The following is a 23,084-nucleotide window of genomic DNA, read 5'->3' as shown; positions in this document are numbered from 1 at the left end:
ACAATTTAGGTTGAATGAATGACGATACAGCTGCAGTAGTTTGGTTCGAGTCGTAAGCTTCGCAGTTACGGTTTACCAGAGGCTCGTATGAGCAGTTGCCAGCGGGCTCGTGCGCATGCGCAGAGCTGAATTCGCGTATGAGCAGCGCCTTCCTCCCGCTTCTGGCTACTTGGAGCGTGGCTGTTTGGTGTACGAGCAGTAGCAGCAAGTAGCCAGAAGCTACCCGGAAAAATTTTCCTGGCGCGCCCAAGCTGCCAGATTCGCGCATGCGCAGAGCAAGCTGACTTATAGTGGGGGAGTCCTTCCTCACGTGACCCGTGGCCGTGTCTTCGTTTACAGCTCCCACGTCACATGAAAACAAAACAGATTTCTGTGGCCGGGAGGGATAAGTGAATTAATATACATTCTCATAACCATGAAAGACCAAAATAAGTTAGTAGTTTCAATTTTCTGATTTTATATTATTTCCAGGTTATTAGTAATCAACCATTAATGTCGTAATGAAGCTATTTCTGTCTGTTTTATAGAGAAATTTGCTTCAGTTAAATTTTTTTTTCCGCTGAGGCAGTTAGTTTATTTGAAACGAAACGAAGTGTTTCATTCCGCGCTATTGGCTACTTTCAACCTCGTTCAATTTAAAGTGCAAATTTTCATTTTCTGGGACGAATGACGTTATACCATAATAAAGAACCAAATATGAGAATACAGTACTGGACCTCCAAGAAAATTTGTATCTTGAGAACCACATGAAAAGCTGAATATCAGGAACTTCCGCGTGCATCTGGACATAGAAATGTGCAATTAGAGCGGAATGAAGCATGGTTTATGGAATTCCGATGCTGCTGGAGTAGTCTCTGATGTCTTGTTCCTTGTATGACACTGTAAGATCTCTTAATGCTATATACGTACGAACATACTTAAACATTGACTTGAAGCTAAGTAGGCAAATTTGGTCAGTGGTTTGGACTAAATATTTTTTTTTCAAATATAATGACAGCTGTAGCAGAATTTTATAGATCTGCCTTCTGTGAAAGTGTTTTTCGATCACAAGGCACTTGTCTCGGACTTCCTCTGGGCCTGAAGTTATTTCTTAATTTGTGTTTACGTCTTAAATTTATAGAATGCCATTCTATGCTAAATTTTAGACTGGCAGCATACCATGTTTTATCGTTTTAACTCCCCACATGGCTTCATATTTATTCCTAGAGTAGAATATAAACTGTCAGTTGTACAGTTTCTTTGCCTCATAGACAACCATGTTAATTTTTTGACATTTTGAAATAGTCATGAAATTTATTGACCTTCATTCCGGTGTAACCTACACAAGAAACTCTCTCTTTTTTGTTGCAAGTAATTTGTATTCCATCCTAGTAGCTTTTTGCAGTGATGTGTAGATGTAAACGTGTTGGAAATGCTACATAACATTGCAGAGCACGAATTAAAAAAAAAGAAAAAATCTGTCAAAAATTTTATGGTACTTCGAGCTGTGGAGTCTAATTTTGAAATGACTCAAAAGCCAAGAACTGCTTCCTTATTTGCATCCTTTATCTGTGTGGGATATGATAAAACAATTGCTGTAAGTACAATTCAGTATATCCTCTCAACAACATGCCGCACGGGCGGCACGGCTACACATGGTCACGTGATGCCCCACCAGAAATACGACGAAAAGCGTATGAGCAGAGCAAGCACCAAGCACGGGCTGCCTACGTCATCGTAGCTGCGCATGCGCAGTGCAGCCTGTTGTCTGGCGCATTCTGGTAACTGCTCAAACGAACCTCAGGTAGCCATTGCTACGCGTCACGCGCTCCGTCCGTATTTATACGGATATCCTTCCTTTTTCACATGCTTCGTCTGGTTTGAATTGATTGCTTATTTTTCTTTGATCTGATAAGTGCCGTTCTCTTTGTTATACGTGTTTACGTCACTCCAAGCTGAAAATGCATTACTGCACTGTGTCATGCATTGTTTGTCGCATTCTGATAGTGTGTGTTTACGGCCTGTCGCCGCTCCCGGCGTGGCTTGCTTTTGTGCGTACTACCGCCGCTTACAAATAAAAAATAGAGAGGAGTCGTCTCATTAGCGAAACATTTGTTGTTACTTACACTACTGCTTTCTTTGATAATGATCAACAAGAACCAAATAAGAGACTGCGTATGATACAGATGATGTTCTGAACAAAATTTTAGCGAAAATTTTTTTCCGTTCCAAAATCTTTGCAGGCGCCTCTTTAGTTCATTACATTCTGCACAGAAATTAGAGTCATCTTAGATTTAAAAATCTAGTCAGTTGCCGTGCTTCATTTCTGACTATCACTATCAGGCATAAGAATAATACGAATATAAACATGACATGATATGTATATTCTTGCGCGTTTGCTGTTGTCTCACTCTAGTTTCGTAGTTTATTAGGCAGACATGATTTAAATGAGATTGTAGCAAACACGAAACAATACATGGCAAAATGTTTATATTCGTATTAATCTTATGGCGAAGAGAATACTACATGTGATTCACAATTCATAAAAGCTCCTAATAGCAACCATCTCTTCTCACAGGTAGGAAAAAATTCAGAACGTAGAGTTGGCCATATTGACAAACATCCCAAACAGTCTTGCCAGTCGGATTTTCGTAGTACATTGAAATGCCGCTACATTCGAAGATCAATACAGAATTTGTATTTATTCGTTGGATAATGTACCCAAATGCAGTGGTCGAAACTCTGGGCGGAGGAAAAAGGCTCGTCTTCCACTTTTTTTAAAAAATTATTTACTGACGCAGAGATTTTGGTGCCAGTATTTATTTTTGTGCCTACAAAGCATGCCTGTGTGGCGCTACATATATTCGACGGCAGAAGTTAGTTGTGGCGGCACCCACCAACATTTTTGAGAACTCCCGCTTGCTTTGCACTCGATTCTAGGCCGCAGGCGGTTTTTTGGATTACAAAAACCGGAAAAAAGTGCGGCTTAGATTCGAGTAAATACGGTAAGATTTCTTACAATGCCTGTTTTATTTTCATTTATCCAGTACCTTCTGGAGGTACAGTTAGTTAACTCACAGTTATTATTCTAAGTGATTACTTCATTTTGCAATCAAATATTATTTTGCATTTGCATCTAATTTTCAAGACCATTCTCTTATATCAGATGAAGAGCTGTCTTTTACTTGTTTTCTGCTCAGCCACACACAATTTATTTCATTTTTTTAATGAATTGTCTCTCACTGGATAATTAGTTCTATTTTTTGACCAGAGAATTTGTCAATTTTAGTTATACTGAAAGCAGTGTTTACAACAAGTGAACACTCAGCAGCAAATGTGGATGGATGACAAGATCCATATAGAGGTTCAGATATCTGGTTAGATCATATCCAGGGAAAAAATGTCCAATTTGTTATTTTGCATATGATTACTTCTTTCCTTAACTACTAACTTTTTTTTTTATTTTTAGACAGCACCAGAAGAATTTATTAAAAAGTACATCCACACATGCTCTAATGACATTCACCATAAATAAATTTACAACTGAAGACGATTAGATGTCCACAGCTACAACAGTAGAAGAAAATATGACTATTACTTGTTACTAAAGCTGTCAGTGACTCTGAAAGAAGTTCAATAAGCAGCCACAAAAATCTTTGATCTTTTACCAGGTGACGTAAAATGTCTGCCAAGTAAGAAAGCAAATTTTAAACCTAGACTGACCCAACTTCTCCTGGGAAACTACTACTGTCCCATAATGTATTACTAGTTACATGATCTGTGTCAGAGATTGGTATGGTAATTCTTATCACAGGTGACCAGTGTGCTATATAGTAATCTGTAAATGTCTAGCAAGCAGCCAAATTCACAAACAAATCATGTACATGTAACCTGTAAACTGACTCATTCCGTATCATTGTGATAAAAATTACACAAATGTTCTACAGATCATGAAGAGAATGAACTATAAGTTGTTAAAAAGAGTGGAGGACGAGGAGGAGTAGCGAGGGAAGAAATGAAGAAAGACTCACCCATTCTGGCCACATAGCTTCTAAAGCCATGCCCATTAGTCGACCCCATGCTGCTCCTGTCAGGAGAGAGGGAATAAACAGGCCACTGGAAACGCTCAGCCCATATGTCCAGCAAGACAGGAAAAAGTAGCATGTGAAGAACACTGCAACGGAAAGTGGCTTGTGGGAACCTGAAACAAACATTGCTGAACAGGATGGTAAAAGGGCGAAGGTGAAAGACAGAATCACATTTTAACTACATTTATTGTGGGAGGGAAGGATGCTACAAGTTTTGCCCATTTTTTTCACGGTTTATTACATTACACAGCATATGTTATTTCTTATTTCACTACCCATATGAGGAACAGCTGTCTGCAGCAATATCTAACTTATATTGTAAAAATCTTGAAGGCTGAGAAAATTTCTCAAGGAGATAGACACTGAACCACAGGAGGGATATGAGAGGAAGTGAACTGAAGAGGATCAAGAACAAATATCAGTTTGATTAAATATGGCTCACAGGTGAACAAACTGTAATTATAAGAACAAGAGCAACACAGGATTAAAGCAAAATTAATGCTGCCACAATGACGTCCATGATTAAGTAGATCTGGATGATGCTAATAAAGGAAAGAAGGTTGAAAAGCTAAGGGATTGTTGTTGTCAGTCTTGTGGGAAGGTTAAAACTGCATGCTTTAATTTCTGAGGTGGAAAGTCAGGCTGTGAGTAATGATCACAATTTACAGAGGAGATATGAACGGAAAAGACTTTTACTTGAAACAATGATAACTTTCTGTACGTAATTCTACTTTAGGAAGTGGGAATTAGTTAAAGTTACCCTCAGACAAAAGAAGTGTAATGAGATGAAAGGCTACACTTACATACATGATGCTGCATTGTGAGGGGACATCTGAAATATGGGCAGGCATCATAGATTAGTTTGATTGAGAACAACTTCTTAAATTTCGCAAAATAAAATTAAAAAAAAAATAATTGAAAGAAGTGTTTATTCTCTGGATTAATTGAGAACTGGCTCCACCCCAAAGGTGTAGATTAATACCTTAATGGCATTACAGTTATCAGAAGCAGATTAGTGTCTCTGCCTGGACAAGGGGACCAAAAGGTGCCTGGGGCTCCACATGTGATTGGCACATGCATTTCAGTGGTTTCAAAACAATTTATGTAGCTGTAGATGTTAAAGGAACCAGCTCAGTTTTCTGTTAAAGTAGTTTAAGGTAACCACAAATAAGCTACATATGGATGGTAGGATTTGAATCCTATTCTGAATCCGAGTTTAATTGCTTAACCACTGTGGTACCTAACTCAATGAAATTACAATTCCTAAAGCTGCTGCATTCAGATTACAATGTACACTCCTGGAAATGGAAAAAAGAACACATTGACACCGGTGTGTCAGACCCACCATACTTGCTCCGGACACTGCGAGAGGGCTGTACAAGCAATGATCACACGCACGGCACAGCGGACACACCAGGAACCGCGGTGTTGGCCGTCGAATGGCGCTAGCTGCGCAGCATTTGTGCACCGCCGCCGTCAGTGTCAGCCAGTTTGCTGTGGCATACGGAGCTCCATCGCAGTCTTTAACACTGGTAGCATGCCGCGACAGCGTGGACGTGAACCGTATGTGCAGTTGACAGACTTTGAGCGAGGGCGTATAGTGGGCATGCGGGAGGCCGGGTGGACGTACCGCCGAATTGCTCAACACGTGGGGCGTGAGGTCTCCACAGTACATCGATGTTGTCGCCAGTGGTCGGCGGAAGGTGCACGTGCCCGTCGACCTGGGACCGGACCGCAGCGACGCACGGATGCACGCCAAGACCGTAGGATCCTACGCAGTGCCGTAGGGGACCGCACCGCCACTTCCCAGCAAATTAGGGACACTGTTGCTCCTGGGGTATCGGCGAGGACCATTCGCAACCGTCTCCATGAAGCTGGGCTACGGTCGCGCACACCGTTAGGCCGTCTTCCGCTCACGCCCCAACATCGTGCAGCCCGCCTCCATTGGTGTCGCGACAGGCGTGAATGGAGGGACGAATGGAGACGTGTCGTCTTCAGCGATGAGAGTCGCTTCTGCCTTGGTGCCAATGATGGTCGTATGCGTGTTTGGCGCCGTGCAGGTGAGCGCCACAATCAGGACTGCATACGACCGAGGCACACAGAGCCAACACCCGGCATCATGGTGTGGGGAGCGATCTCCTACACTGGCCGTACACCACTGGTGATCGTCGAGGGGACACTGAATAGTGCGCGGTACATCCAAACCGTCATCGAACCCATCGTTCTACCATTCCTAGACCGGCAAGGGAACTTGCTGTTCCAACAGGACAATGCACGTCCGCATGTATCCCGTGCCACCCAACGGGCTCTAGAAGGTGTAAGTCAACTACCCTGGCCAGCAAGATCTCCGGATCTGTCCCCCATTGAGCATGTTTGGGACTGGATGAAGCGTCGTCTCACGCGGTCTGCACGTCCAGCACGAACGCTGGTCCAACTGAGGCGCCAGGTGGAAATGGCATGGCAAGCCGTTCCACAGGACTACATCCAGCATCTCTACGATCGTCTCCATGGGAGAACAGCAGCCTGCATTGCTACGAAAGGTGGATATACACTGTATACACTGTACTAGTGCCGACATTGTGGATGCTCTGTTGCCTGTGTCTATGTGCCTGTGGTTCTGTCAGTGTGATCATGTGATGTATCTGACCCCAGAAATGTGTCAATAAAGTTTCCCCTTCCTGGGACAATGAATTCACGGTGTTCTTATTTCAATTTCCAGGAGTGTATATCCAATTCATATGAATTATTTCTCTTTCCAAAGAAGGGAAAAAACTACCTCCAGGTTGCACATTGTTATAGATGTAGTATTGAATAAAGAGCAAAACATTGGTAGATCAAAACAGTCCACAAACAGAAAGGCTTAAACTGACCTTGTTAATGAACATGATACTTCGACACCAAAAGTGGGAATACTTAGCACGCTTCCTTGAAAGAGACTGCCTCCTACTCAGACCTGTTAGAAAGAGTCAGTAAGAAAAGTGGGGCATTATGAAGATACGAGTATGTACTCATAGGCCCAATGGTGAACCTGTCCAATAGCATTTATGCCTCAACATGGAATAAAAGTTCTTGTTATTTTAAAATGGTACCATTGAGGTCTTACTTATGCAAGAAAGCCTTAACCACTCAAGCAGAACCACATTATCAATTGTGAAATGATACCTTGTGGTCCATTACAGGAAAGTTATTTAGGAGTTACACGAATTAGAGAAAATGGAAGTAACAGTTCTTTATCAATTTCTCCAATATCTAAGCAGTTGGCAAGGGCCACAAAACAATAACCACTTAGTTAGTGTGTGAACTATAATCCAGCTGATCCTCTGAGCAATGGCTCTGAGGTACCAGAAGACTAGATCCCTGGTTGGTGGTGACAAACTACAGTGATATGTCCCATCATTGCCTTTACTGTGTATGTAAATCCGAATACAACCCCAACACATTACACCACAAACTGAGCAGTTCCTGCCACACACATTCATTTGATGGCTTCCAACACTATTGCAGATTTTGTGGAATGAGTTACAGATGTCACAGATTTGTTTCTTGTACCCTTATTACTCTCCTTCATGACAGCAATGTGTGATCCCTGATATTTGAAATACATGGGGGTTCTCAGCAGATGGTCACCATTTGACACTGCAGGGCAACATATCTGCCCCTGGTTGCTGGGTCGCATTCCTCACTTGTGAAACAATGTCCTTAAAGGTTGTCTGTATAATATACCCATTCCTAAGTGCTGCTCAGATGTATAAATACAGGATTTTGATTGTGCAGCTGCCCCAGTGAATTTTAAAACTCTCTGGGTAAATGTAGTACATCGTTCAATTTCTTCTCACTTGGATCAGGTAGTAATACTGAATGTACTAGTCCAGAAAAACCAATGAAAGTAACTACCAGCACATCCCACTGTGAATCTATACACAAATTTCAAGTACAATTTAGCTGCATTTTGTACCTAAGCATCTCAGTTTAAATTGTGTAGGTCTGATTATGACTGCCACTTTGCATCACAGTTGTTTGCATTGTTTTCACAGCAATATTGCTACAAAAACGTGTATGGATGTGGAAGGCATACATGGAGAAGAATGTGTGGGTAAACAGGCTATTTCAGTTCTGGTTCTTAAGCTCTGAGGTACGGTTTCATTGTGAAGAAGCCAGCTCATTACAGACTTACGAAGGACACACATCAGTACAAAACTGTTTAGGCTTCCACCCCAATCATTTACTGATGTACTGCTTGCAGGCTTTTTTATCGGAGTCTGAAGCAGATGTTTGGTTAATGCTTTTTCTGAGATTTCATCAGCATGAGCAGCTGCTAGTCAAAGGTTCACCCTCCTCTACCAGTTGCAAAGATCCTGAGACAAAAGCCAACTGGCAATAAGAATTACTGTAGATCACAAAGCCCCCCTTTTGTATGGTGTGTGCCATTAAAATTACGAGACATATCCAATTTTAAAGTTGGTCTGGTAAAAAACTTTAGTACTATTGCGAAAATAAATTTTTCATGCCTCGTTGTTGTTGTGGTCTTCAGTCCTGAGACTGGTTTGATGCAGTTCTCCATGCTACCCTATCCTGTGCAAGCTTCATCTCCCAGTACTTACTGCAACCCACATCCATCTGAATCTGCTTAGTGTATTCACCTCTTGGTCTCCCTCTACGATTTTTACCCTCCACGCTGCCCTCCAATGCTAAACTTGTGATCCCTTGATGCCTCAGAACATGTACTACTAACCGGTCCCTTCTTTTTGTCAAGTTGTGCCACATACTCCTCTTCTCCCCAATTCTATTCGGTCCCTTCTTTTTGTCAAGTTGTGCCACATACTCCTCTTCTCCCCAATTCTATTCAATACCTCCTCATTAGTTATGTTATCTACCCATCTAATCTTCAGCATTCTTCTGTAGCACCACATTTCAAAAGCTTCTATTCTCTTCTTGTCTGAACTATGTATCGTCCATATTTCACTTCCATACATGGCTACACTCCGTACAAATACTTTCAGAAACAACTTCCTGACACTTAAATCTATACTCGATGTTAACAAATTTCTCTTCTTCAGAAACGCTTTCCTTGCCGTTGCCAGTCTACATTTTATATCTTCTATACTTCGACCATCATCAGTTATTTTGCTCCCCAAATAGCAAAACTCCTTTACTACTTTAAGCGACTCATTTCCTAATCTAATTCCCTCAGCATCACCCGACTTAATTCGACTACGTTCCATTATCCTCGTTTTGCTTTTGTTGATGTTCATCTTATATCCTCCTTTCAAGACACTGTCCATTCCGTTCAACTGCTCTTCCAAGTCCTTTGCTGTCTCTGACAGAATTACAATGTCATCGGCGAACCTCAATGTTTTTATTTCTTCTCCATGGATTTTAATACCTACTCCTAACTTTTCTTTCGTTTCCTTTATTGCTTGCTCAATATACAGATTGAATAACATCGGGGAGAGGCTACAACCCTGTCTCACTCCCTTCCCAACCACTGCTTCCCTTTCATGTCCCTCGACTCATAACTGCCATCTTGTTTCTGGACAAGTTGTAAATAGCCTTTCGATCCCTGTATTTTACCCCTGCCACCTTTAGAATTTGAAAGAGAGTATTCCAGTCAACATTGTCAAAAGCTTTCTCTAAGTCTACAAATGCTAGAAACGTAGGTTTGCCGTTCCTTAATCTTTCTTCTAAGATAAGTTGTAAGGTCAGTATTGCCTCACGTGTTCCAATATTTCTACGGAATCCAAACTGATCTTCCCCAAGGTCAGATTCTACCAGTTTTTCCATTCGTCACTAAAGAATTCGCGTTAGTATTTTGCAGCCGTGACTTATTAAACTGATAGTTCGATAATTTTCACATCTGTCAACACCTGCTTTCTTTGGGATCGGAATTATTATATTCTTCTTGACGTCTGAGGGTATTTCGCCTGTCTCATACATCTTGCTCACCAGATGGTAGAGTTTTGTCAGCACTGGCTCTCCCAAGGCCGCCAGTAGTTCCAATGGAATGTTGTCTACTCCCGGGGCCTTGTTTCGACTCAGGTCTTTCAGTGCTCTGTCAAACTCTTCACGCAGTATCTTATCTCCCATTTCATCTTCATCTACATCCTCTTCCATTTCCATAATATTGTCCTCAAGCACATCGCCCTTGTATAAACCCTCTATATACTCCTTCCACCTTCCTGCTTTCCCTTCTTTGCTTAGAACTGGGTTTCCATCTGAGCTCTTGATATTCATACAAGTGGTTCTCTTTTCTCCAAAGGTCTCTTTAATTTTCCTGTAGGAAACATCTATCTTACCCCTGGTGAGATAAGCCTCAACATCCTTACATTTGTCCTCTAGCCATCCCTGCTTAGCCATTTTGCACTTCCTGTCGATCTCATTTTTGTCTTCTTCATTTACTGCATTTTTATATTTTCTCCTTTCATAGATTAAATTCAATATTTCTTCTGTTATCCAAGGAGTTCTACTAGCCCTCATCTTTTTACCTACTTGATCCTCTGCTGCCTACACTACTTCATCCCTCAGAGCTACCCATTCTTCTTCCACTGTACTTCTTTCCCCCCATTCCTGTCAATTGTTCCCTTATGCTCTCTCTGAAACTCTGTACAACTTCTGGTTCTTTCAGTTTATCCTGGTCCCATCTCCTTAAATTCCCACCTTTTTGCAGTTTCTTCAGTTTTAATATACAGTTCATAACCAATAGATTGTGGTCAGAGTCCACATCTGCCCCTGGAAATGTCTTACAATTTAGAACATGGTTCCTAAATCTCTGTCTTACCATTATATAATCTGTCGGATACCTTCTAGTATCTCTAGGATTCTTCCATGTATACAAACTTCTTTCATGATTCTTGAACCAAGTGTTAGCTATGATTAAGTTATGCTCTGTGCAAAACTCTCCCAGGCAGCTTCCTCTTTCATTTCTTAGCTCCAATCCATATTCACCTACTATGTTTCCTTCTCTCTCTTTTCCTACTCTCGAATTCCAGTCACCCATGACTATTAAATTTTTATCTCCCTTTACTACCTGAATAATTTCTTTTATCTCATCATACATTTCTTCATCATCTGCAGAGCTAGTTGGCATATAAACTTGTACTATTGTAGTAGGTGTGGGCTTCATATTTATCTTGGCCACAATAATGCGTTCACTATGCTGTTTGTAGTAGCTAACCCGCACTCCTATTTTTTTTATTCATTATTAAACCTACTCCTGCATTACCCCTATTTGACTTTGTGTTTATAACCCTGTATTCACCAGACCAAAAGTCTTGTTCCTCCTGCCACCGAACTTTACTAATTCCCACTACATCTAACTTTAACCTATCCATTTCCCTTTTTAAATTTTCTAACCTACCTGCCCGGTTAAGGGATCTGACATTCCACGCTCCGATCCGTAGAACGCCAGTTTTCTTTCTCCTGATAACAACGTCCTCTTGAGTAGTCCCCACCCGGAGATCCAAATGGGGGACTATTTTACCTCCGGAATATTTTACCCAAGAGGACGCCATCGTCATTTAAACATACAGTAAAGCTGCACGTCCTCGGGAAAAATTACGGCTGTAGTTTCCCCTTGCTTTCAGCCATTCACAGTACCAGCACAGCAGGCCGTTTTGGTTAGTGTTACAAGGCCAGATCAGTCAATCATCCAGACTGTTGCCCCTGCAACTACTGAAAAGGCTGCTGCCCCTCTTCAGGAACCACACATTTGACTTTGTCATCGGGTGTCAGGACTTGTAGCAATTGTAAACGGTAAGGCTTCTGCTTTAGCCTTTTCCGTAAGATTTTTCAAACTGTCGGCTGTGGTACGTTTAGCTCCCTGCTTGCTTTATTCGTCGACTTCCGCGGGCTACGCATGAAACTTGCCCGCACGCGTTCAACCGTTTCTTCGCTCACTGCAGGCCGACCCGTTGATTTCCCCATACAGAGGCATCCAGAAGCTTTAAACTGTGCGTACCATCGCCGAATGGAGTTAGCAGTTGGTGGATCTTTGTTGAACTTCGTCCTGAAGTGTCGTTGCACTGTTATGACTGACTGATGTGAGGGCATTTCAAGCACGACATACGCTTTCTCGGCTCATGTCGCCATTTTGTCTCACTGCACTCTCGAGCGCTCTGGTGGCAGAAACCTGAAGTGCGGCTTTAGCCGAACAAAACTTTATGAGTTTTTCTACGTATCTGTAGTGTGTCGTGACCACATGTCAATGAATGGAGCTACAGTGAATTTATGAAATCGCTTCAATCATTTGTAATAGCCCTGTAGTATAAAGATAAACACAACTATGTAGGAGAAAAGATGCGTGAATGGCTAAAGAGGAGAGGGAAAAAGGAGAAGACTGCAGAGTAAATGGGAGTGAGGTTGGTTAACGTAGGTTCAGTCCAGGGGGATGGCGGGATGAAAGGATGTGTTGGAGTGCAAGTTCCCATCTCTGCAGTTCCGAGGGACTGGTGTTGGGTGGGAGAAGCCAAATGGCACGTACGGTGTAGCAGGTTCCGGGGTCCCTAGAATAATGCTGGAGAGTATGCTCTGCTACTGGGTATTGGACATCTCTTAGGCGGACAGTTCGTCTGTGCCCGTTCATGCGCTCAGCCAGTTTAGTTGTCGTCATACCGATGTAAAAGGCTGTGCAGTGCAGGCATGTCAGCTGATAAATTACGTGTGTTGTTTTGCATGTGGCCCTGCCTTGAATTGTGTATGTTTTACCAATAGCGGGGCTGGAGTAGGTGATTGTAGGGGGATGCATGGGGCAGGTTTTGCAGTGGGGTCGGTTACAGGGATAGGAACTGCTGTTTAGAGAAGGTGGTCTGGGAATATTGTAGGGTTTGACAAGGATGTTACGGAGGTTAGGGTGGCGACAAATGGCAACTCTGGGTGGTGTGGGGAGAATATTGTCAAGGAATGATCTCATTTCAGGGCTTGACTTGAGAAAGTCATATCCCTGGCGGAGTAATTTGTTGATGTATTCGAGGCTGTTCCATGCCACACACCACCTGAAAAAATTATCCACAGTCCTAGTGCAACACCTAAGAAGTGGGGTCCCTCTCCCTATCCCTCACAAACACCAACCACAACAGCACCTTCAACAACCCCCCCCCCCCCCCCCCATAGCCAACAAACCCAGCCTGGCCACCCTACTCAGTCTCCCAATCCCAGCACATACCCCACACAGACCAAATCTCAACTATAACCACAGTCACATGCCACATATCACCAGTCCCAATTCAGTTCTAAACCTCTCATCCAGATCCCTCTCTCCTCCAGAGATATCTGTTCTATCAAAAGGCTTAACCTTTAGCCCTACGCCTAAATTCAACCACACTGCCCTGGTTAAAGATCTTCTCTCATTCACCCAGAACCTCAACTGGAAATATCACTTCACCACCCAAACACAGCCCCCAAATACTAAACCAAGTGTTGAACCCTGTCTAGAACAGTTCCGACTGCCTTCTCAAAGGGATCCTCCTCCCCTCCCCAAAAACCATTCCTTGCAGACATTTCAGGAATTCCTCAGTCCTCCTTGAAGAACATCCCGACAACCCCCAACATCACCCCAGCTGAATCCCATGCCATTAAGGAGCTGAAAACAGACCGCTCTATTGTCATCCTCCTGGCGGATAAAGGCTCCACAACTGTGGTACTTGACCATGTGGAGTATGTGGCAGAAGGACTGTGTCAACTCTCCAATACCTCAACCAACAAAGCTGTTACCCAGGATCCCATTCCCTCTATTCAGACTGAGCTGCAGAAAATCCTAAAAATCCAAGGTCCCTCACAAGGCCTCACAACGGCTTCCATAGACCTACTCACTCCACCTGAGCCACGTACCCCTACCTTCTACCTATTACCCAAAATCCACAAAGAGAACCATCCTGGCCGTCCAATTGTGGCAGGCTTCAAAGCCCCAACAGAATGTATCTCAGCTCTGGTAGACCAACACCTCCAACCTATCACCTGCAGACTCCCATTCTACATCAAAGACACAAACCACTTCCTAGAACGCCTCAACTCCATTCCCATTCCCCTCCCACCTGAAACCTTTCTTGTCACCATAGATGCTACATCCCTCTACACAAACATCCCCCATACCCATGGTGTATCTGCCCTTGAACACTACCTCTCCCAGCGCCCACCCGAAGATATTCCAAAAACCTCATTCCTTATCACACTTACCAACTTCATCCTCACCCATAATTACGTCACTTTTGAAGGCCAGACCTACAAACAAATCAGGAGAACGGCCATGGGAACCAGGATGGCTCCGTCCTATGCCAACCTCTTCATGGGGCTCATGGAGGAGGCTTTCCTGAAGACCCAACAGGTGCTTTCCCTGGCCTGGTATAGGTTTATAGATGACATCTTTGTGGTCTGGACTCATGGTGAAGAAACACTCCTTAATTTCCTCAATAACCTCAACTCCTTTGCGAATCTGAATTTCACCTGGTTCTTCTCCAAAACCCAAGCCACCTTCCTGGATGTTGACCTTCATTTTGTTGAAGCTCACATCCACACCTCTGTCCACATCAAACCCACAAACAAACAACAGTACCTTCACTTTGACAGCTGCCATCCATTTCACATCAAACGCTCCATTCCCTACAGTGTAGGTATTCGTGGCAAACGTATCTGCTCCAGTGACAAATCCCTCAACAATTACACCAGTAACCTGACCAGTGCTTTCCTCTCCCGCAACTATCCTGCAGACCTTGTCCATAAACAGATCTCCCGAGCAATACATTCCTCCCCGTCCAACAACAATGTTCCTATCCCCAGACCACACAGAAGCATCCCCCTTGTCACCCAATATTATCCTGGCCTCTAAAACATCAACAAATTACTCCGCCAGGGATATGACTTTCTCAAGTCAAGCCCTGAAATGATATCATCCCATGACAATACTCTCCCCACTGCACAGCCTTTTACATCGGTATGACGACAACTAAACTGACTGAGCGCATGAATGGGCACAGACGAACTGTCCGCCTAGGAGATGTCCAATACCCAGTAGCAGAGCATGCTCTCCAGCATTATTCTAGGGACCTAGGAACCTGCTACACCGTACGTGCCATTTGGCTTCTCCCACCCAACACCAGTCCCTCGGAACTGCGGAGATGGGAACTTGCACTCCAACACATCCTTTCATCCCGCCATCCCCCTGGACTGAACCTACGTTAACCAACCTCACTCCCATTTACTCTTCAGTCTTCTCCTTTTTCCCTCTCCTCTTTAGCCATTCACGCATCTTTTTTTCCTACATAGTTGTGTATCTTTATACTATATACCTCTTTACTTCTGTATGTATCCTCTTTGGTTTGAAGCTGGCACAGTACTTACAGTAGAATACCTTTGGCCTCCCTCTGACGACGATGCCTCCATCCTTACTACCCTCCCTGTTTACTTTTCCCTATTGCTTCATAACCTGGGTTGTAACTGAATCCACTCTCCCTTCTTCCCTCCCCCCTCCCTCCTCTCCTCCCTGATGAAGGAACAAAGTTCCGAAAGCTAGGAATGTAAAGTTTCTGTTCTGTTTTGTGTATCTATCGGCTGTACTGAGCTGAGGTAAGTACTGGCCAGCCCCTCTATCTCTTTGTTAGTGTTTGTTTCACGGCAGTATGAGTATTCTTGTTTAGTATCTGTTTTATACTATGTGTTGCAATATTATTGAATTCTGATCTTTTATATTTAAATACTTCTGCTCATTTTATACATTTTTTTTATAAATCCAACAGAAACAGTTATGTATCTGTTTTAGAAAAATGCAAGACCTCATAACATACTATGAATTGTTGATAATGAAGAGCAGTGTAGAAATTCATTGTGCAATTACATATGATTACTAGTTCTGGGACATCATCTCACCTGGTGGATCATGAAAAAATGAACGTACACTTGCTTCTGGAGTTTGAAACCAGATGGCTGCTAGTGCATTGTATTCTCCATCTCCACAGTACATCTGTAAGCAAAACTAAAATATTAATTTGTCAAAAAAGTTTTTAAGATATGTTACCATTAATCTTCAACCTGAAACAAAATTTTAACCTGTTACTTCAATAGCAGTAATATACATGATAAATCTTCCAATGAGGGCCACTGAAAAATGATGACGAGTATGAGATTACTCACCAGTTTTCTTTATTCTTTATTGCAGCCACTATATAAGGGTAAGGCAATTATTATCCACGATTTAGTTATATTTTTGTTTATTTTCGTAGTACTGTCATTTTACGTTGATGACACATGCTTTGTTTATTTGTTGTTATATCTTTGCAATTTTCAAGCTGCTAGGTTAGTTTCGTTATCGCTGCCATGCTGTTAATCATGGCTGCTCCGCTGACTATTTGCACCAAAGAAGAGCAACTTCCAATGATCAGTTTTTTTGTGGTCGGAAGGCGTATCAGGGGCTGAAATTCATTGAAGACTTTTGGTACAGTACGGGAACACTGTTTTGCCACAACAGAGTGTCTACAAATGGATTGAAAAATTCTGAAATGGTTGCAGAAGTGTTATGCATGATGAAGGAGCCGGACGACCGTTAACCACCACAAATGAAGAAACCACTGAGCATTCACGTGTAATGATTCTCTTAGAAATACGATTTACTATTGACGAAGTGGCAATCGTTGGCAAATTAGTCATGGTTCTGCCTACAAAAATCACCCACAACAGACTTGGGTTTCATAAAGTTTGTGCAAGATGGGTCCCAAAACAACCCACACAGTTGCATAAACAAACACACTTGGACATATGAAAAAAATATTTGGATCGCTATGGTAACAAAGGGGACTTCTTAGACAGGATCATTACTGGTGACGAAACATGGATCCACCATTATGAGCCGGAGAGTAAATGGCAGAGTATGGAACGGAAACATTCAAATTCGCCGTGCCAGAAAAAGTTCAAGACCCAACTGTCCACAGGAAAACTGATGCTTACAGTTGTTTTGAGACGCACGAGATCCAGTACTGAAACACTGTGGGGAAAGGGCACAACAATAAACAGTGTGCATTATGTGAGATGCTTACTGCCAGGCTAAAGCCTGCAATTCGAAGAAAACACCGAGGAATGCTGTCAAAAGGTGTTGTGTTGTTACACGACAATGCCCGTCCACATACTGCTGCCCACACTGCTGAAACGCTCCAGAATCTCAAATTTGAAGTACTGGATCATCCTCCATATAGTCACAATCTTGCCCCTTCTGACTATTACTTGTTTGGTCCACTCAAACACGCATTAAGGGGCCGTCGATTTGCTTCACATGAAGGAGTGAAAGAAGCGGTACATTCCTGGCTCGCAGCTCAACAGAGAACTTCCTTTTGTGAGGGCATCAGGAAACTTGTACAATGATGGACCAAGTGTGTTGAAACACAAGGAGACTACATAAAAAAAATGATATTCTTGTAAGTTTCCTATTTGATTACAAAAAAAATTTATAACTAATTTGTGGATAATAATTGACTTATCCTCATAATTTTCTTTGAGCACTGGTTGTCTGAGTCAGTAGTTAGGCAGCTAACATTACTAGCACCATTGTAGAAGCCATTACATAGTGGATACCAATTTATGCTGTCAGTGTGCTGGTTTTGAAATGAGTCACAATTTACTAGGAGGCCCATAGGAAGCATTGGCTTTGACTCTTCACATTCCAAAAACCTTTAAATGTCCATGGCTTTTGCTTGTAGCTACTGCTTTCATAGGATTTCAGTACAAAGCAAATGTGTAAAACAACACAAGAAGAACACAGAGTTTGTTCCTACCAGAAATAAAATGTGCTATCAGAAAAAACACAAGTGCGGTCATCAGTTTACACAAGGGAACATCTTACAACATGGAAAACATGTCACCAGCACTGCACAAGGACCACTGCTACTCTTATTATACAAATTGTATTTTTCTATTAATACTATAAACTGCCAAGAAAGAAATCCTTTTTCCTAATGATTAAAGTGTCAAGCCATTAATCAAAAGATACAAAAACAGAATGTCTAGTAAATGTAATTTCTACAGAAATGGATTATGCTTCTGTTAATAAAGTATGTTATTGCTTTTAGGTAGTATTTAGGTTTCATATAGAGACATTTTCTTCTTACACAGGATATTTGTAACCTGATGCCACTGTAACAAAGCAAGCAGCATCCTTCGACACCCATTATGTTTCTTTCCTTCCCAAAATTATTATTTTTTTCAGATATCTTCAATATCATTTACATGATATACACAGTACCCAAAATCTTGACTCTTAACTCAGGACTTAGCCAACCTAAATTTAATATCTATTACAGTCTTGGTTACTTAGTATAATTAGTTTACCTAAAAACCATGCTAATTACAAACACCAGTAATACCATATTTCGTTGTCACTGTTCACTTGTAAGCACATATCTAATTACTGACCTCCTGATAAAGTAGACAATAGATGAAAAATATATATAAATAAGAGAAGTATCCCTACAGCTAATGACAAAATATGTCAGTCATTTGTACTCATTTAATTCTGGAGTAATTAAGATCATTATTTAAAACATAGTTACAGAAACAGAATACGATATTTTGGCAAACTAGTCAGCAGTGCTCAATAGAAATTAACATTGCATCTAAAAGTCCTTTTCAAAACGAATTTCACTTAACTATTAAGTTGCTTGGAAACATAAATCTTTAATTGCAATTTACAAAACTCCAGCAAGACAACAATAGCTAAATTCAATTCTAATTATTGTAAATCTACATAAGAAGCTTATTGGAAGCCATTTTAAGTAAATTTGTGGTGTGTTTGAAAGCAGCAAGACCTATGTCCACCAATACAGGGAAATGCACTGAAGACAGTGTAGTACAAATTACAAGTCAGAAAATGTACCAGAATTTATGTAGATTTCTTGTCCACGAGTTTGTTTAATAATTCAGAGACTGTTGTAAGCTGGGCTTACATTAGTGGATTTCTGTAATGAGCCAGAACCATGGGTCAGCTCTGCAAGTATCTCTGATGGAGCTGGCCTTCCAATCTGAGGTCCATTATTTCCTACTAACAGATCCTACTGTCAGATCTAGCACTCTGCTCTGCCCACAGGCCACGTCCATTCGTGTGTTGGGGCAAATCAGTGGGTTTTCACGGCTTGTCATGGACCCAGGATTGCCATGCATGCACAACAGGCCAGAGGCCATGGATGATAGATTTCAGGAGTTGTGACTGTATCTCATGGTAAGTATGTTGTACAGTATGACATTTTATAGGCATTTTATTTATTGTAGCACATTTTCATATTTTGAAAGTAGTTTGTATCTTGGAGAGAAAGTGTGGGCACTGCTAGCAAGAAAACTGTGGCAGTTGCTGGTTGTTCAAGCCTTTGTAGAGTATAGTACAAGGGAAGAGTGGAAAGTAATGCACAATAATTTTATTACCGAAAAGTTTAATAGGTAACAAAACAAAAAGAAATCACAAATGAGCTTACATCTTTTACCTACTTTTCTATAGAGCTACCAATGTTCTCAACACACTTCTCCTATCGTGGTACCAGTTTCAATATGTCTTGTTTGAAGAAATCTGTTTGGCTGGAGTATAGCCATTTGCGGACTGCTGATTTCACTTCTGCGTCTGCCGCAAAGCATTGGCCAGCCGGCAGTTTCTTCATGTGAACAAATAGATGAAAGTCCGATGGTGCAATGTCTGGACCGTATGGTGAATGCTGGAGTACCTCCCACCCAAATTTGACAATTTTCTCACGAACAGGAGCAGCAAGATGAGGTGAGCATTGTCATGAAGTTTGATACCATCAGCATTAATGTTGTGGCATTTGAAATGAGTCACAATTTACTAGGAGGCCCATAGGAAGCATTGGCTTTGACTCTTCACATTCCAACAACCTTTAAATGTCCATGGCCTTTGCTTGTAGCTACTGCTAATTGGATTGGGCATATATTAAGAAAGAATGACGGACTGATAAAAACAGTTTTAGAAGGTTATGTAGAAGGGAAGATTCCAGATACTGGATGACATGATGGACGGTACAACATACAGCAGCCTTAAGAAGGAAGCAATGGATCACAGAAAATGGAGAGGCAAAGGACCTGCTAATATAGCAGATAACTGATGATGATGATGATTTGTCATGAAGGGCACGATACAACTTATCCAAAGTTTTAATTTAGGCTGCAGCCTTCACAGTGGTCCGGTGTTCAGCAAAGTCCACCGGTAATACACCACGCGTATCCCAGAACACTGTCACAAGCCCTTTCCTAGCAGACTGAGTCACCTTAAGTTTTGTTTGTACTGGGAAACCAGCATGTTTCCATTCCATAGGGCCTACTTTGTTTAGGGCATGTAGTGGTATGCCCACAACTCATCACCAGTGACATCCCTGTCAGGAAGTCACGCATTTCTGCAGTGTAATGTATCAAGTGATCCATGCTTATCATCATTTGCTGGCTTTTGTGGCCGTCTGTCAGGTTCTTAGGCACTCAGCGAGCACTAACTTTATGAAATTTCTATGTTACGTGAAAAATATTGTCCACTGCACCATAGGAAATGTTGAACTGCTGCGATGAGGTTTCGAGTTGCACACACCGTCATTCAAAGTTGCTGCCTCAATTGCTCCAACATTGTACGGTGTTGCAGCTGTTACCAGCTGCCCGGAGCATGGCTGTGGATTCACATAGAAGAATGCACACCATCTAGAGATGTTGCTATGGCCCATACATGCCATGCATGTCCTTGTGTATTTCACTCAGTTTATGCCCCTTGGCCCACAGATACTGAACTAGACTTTGCTGCTCTTTACAAGCTGATGACAGTAACAAGCGTGCCATGCTTGTTTTGTAGTTCAGACGTCTCTCGCCAGAGCTGCTCATGAAAACAAAATACCCTCTGTAGTGCAAACTTCATTATATACTGTCATAAAATTTCAACATTCCAACTGCAATATCAGGGGAGAAAAAATTATTGTGGATTATCTTCCAATCCTCCCCCATAATTTGTATACCATGCCTGTTAAATAATGGATGCAACACGCTTACGGGAAATAGCCTACAATAATGAAAATAAAGCAACATTTTATTGGCATTCACTATATGTCGCTTTATACAGCTCTTTCCCAGAGAGAGAGAGAGAGAGAGAGAGAGAGAGAGAGAGAGAGAGAGAGAGAGAGAGAGAGAGAGAAAAAAAAAAAGTCCTTAATCCTCTGTAAGAGCCCACATTTCTCTCACATTATCCTCGTGGTCCTTACACGAAATGTACATTGATAGCAGTAGAATCTATCTGCCGTCAGCCTCAAATGCCGGTTCTCTATAGTTTTGCAATAGTGCCTTGTGAAAAGAATGTCATCTTCCCTACACTGATTCCCATTTGAGTTCACAAAGAATCTCTGCAATATTTGCATGCTGATTGAACCTACTAGTAACAAATCTGGCTGCACACCTCTGAATTGCTTCGATGTCTTCCTTTAATTTACCTCATGGGGATCCCACAACCTAACAGTACTCAAGAATGGGTTGCCCTAGCATTCTATATGCTGTCTCCTTTATGGATGAGCTGCATTTTCCAAAAATTCTCCCAATAAAACAAAGTCTAGCATTTGCCTTCCATACTACCAATCTGATGTGCTCATTTGATTTCATATCACTTGCAACATTATGCCTGGATATTTAATCAATGTGACTTTGTCAAGCAGCGCCCTTCAAATACTGTACTTGAAGGTTACATGATTTTTTTCCCTACTCATCCATATCAACTTACATTTATTTCTACATTTAGAACCAGTTGCTATTCATCATACCAAATATATATTCTGTCAAAGCCATCCTGTATCATCCTACTGTCACTTGACAACATCCTCCCATACAATACAGCGTCATCGCCAAACAGCTATAAATTGCTGCTCACTCTGTCCATCACAACATTTATGCATATAGAGAATAAGAGTGGGATACTCTGAAGTCACCATGGAGGACAAAATACTGGGTTCTATTACTTAAGATGTCTTCAAGCTGCACACACATTGTGAAACTCAATCGTATGCTCAGATCTTCGTCAGCAGTCTGCATCAAGGCACTTCGTCAACTGCTTTCCGTAAATCAAGGAATATGGAACCTGCTTGTTGCCTTTCATCCATGATGTGTAGAATATCATGTGAGCAACCTGATTTTCACACAAGATACACTTTCTAAATCAGTGCTGATTTGTGGACGTAAGCTTTTCTGTCTCAGAGAACTCGGCATCCATTAAAGAAGTTCCCAGATACTGATCTGTTATTATGTGGGTCCGTTCTTTTACTTTTCTTATATACAGGACTTTCTTGTACACAGGAGTCATCTGTGAACTTTTCGAGTTGCTTGGAACTTCATGCTGGGTAAGAGATTTACGAGAAATGCAAGCTAAGTAAGGGACCAGTGCTGCAGAGTACACACTATAAAACCGAAATGGAATTTTGTCTAGACCTGGCGACTTATTTTCAACTCTCTCAGTTGCTTTTCTATGGCATGTATGCATATTTCTACATCCTCTTTGCAGGAGTCTGTACGACAGTTAAACAAAGCTCTTTATGATCCTCATGTTTGAATGATTTCTTAAATGTGACATTTAAAAACCTCAGCTTTACTTCTGCTATCTTCTGTTGCCACCCGAGACTGGTCGACGAATGACTGGATCGAAACCTTTGAAAGGCTTTGTGATTTTACACATGACCAGAACTTTCTTGGGTTCTCGAGAACTTTTACTAGCATATGATGGTGGGAGTAGTTGTTTGTTTCATGCACTGATCTTCTTACGGACACACAAATTTCTACTTGCTTTTGCCTGTCAACATTTGCATTTTAATTTGTTTCCTCAGCATTTTCCAAATTTGACTGTTAAACCATGGTAGATCCTTTTCATTCCTAATACACTTACTTGGCACATACATCTCCAGAGCATGATCTGCAATCAGTTTAAACTATGCCCATAATTCATATTGGGGCTAAATGAAATCTATTCATTGTCTATGTGGGATATTAACAACTGCTTCTCTGCTTTTTCCAACACAAATACTCTCCTAGCTG

At 41.7% G+C, this 23,084-nt stretch overlaps 1 protein-coding gene across 1 annotated transcript in view; it reads right to left on the bottom strand.

Moving 5' to 3' along the window:
* Window positions 1–23,084, bottom strand: part of LOC126236453 (H(+)/Cl(-) exchange transporter 7) — a 255,269-nt gene that overhangs the window by 45,264 nt on the left and 186,921 nt on the right. Inside the window, exons 10-11 of the mRNA XM_049945772.1 lie at window positions 15,921–16,014; window positions 4,011–4,180 (exon numbers count right to left, since the gene is read on the bottom strand). Coding sequence (XP_049801729.1) covers window positions 4,011–4,180; window positions 15,921–16,014 — 264 coding nt within the window. The remainder of the gene's footprint in view (window positions 1–4,010; window positions 4,181–15,920; window positions 16,015–23,084) is intronic.

This window comes from Schistocerca nitens, chromosome 2, assembly GCF_023898315.1.
Source record: "Schistocerca nitens isolate TAMUIC-IGC-003100 chromosome 2, iqSchNite1.1, whole genome shotgun sequence".
Lineage (NCBI taxonomy): Eukaryota > Metazoa > Arthropoda > Insecta > Orthoptera > Acrididae > Schistocerca > Schistocerca nitens.
Note: the sequence above shows the minus strand (reverse complement) of the source record. Positions and strands in the feature narration are given on the sequence as shown.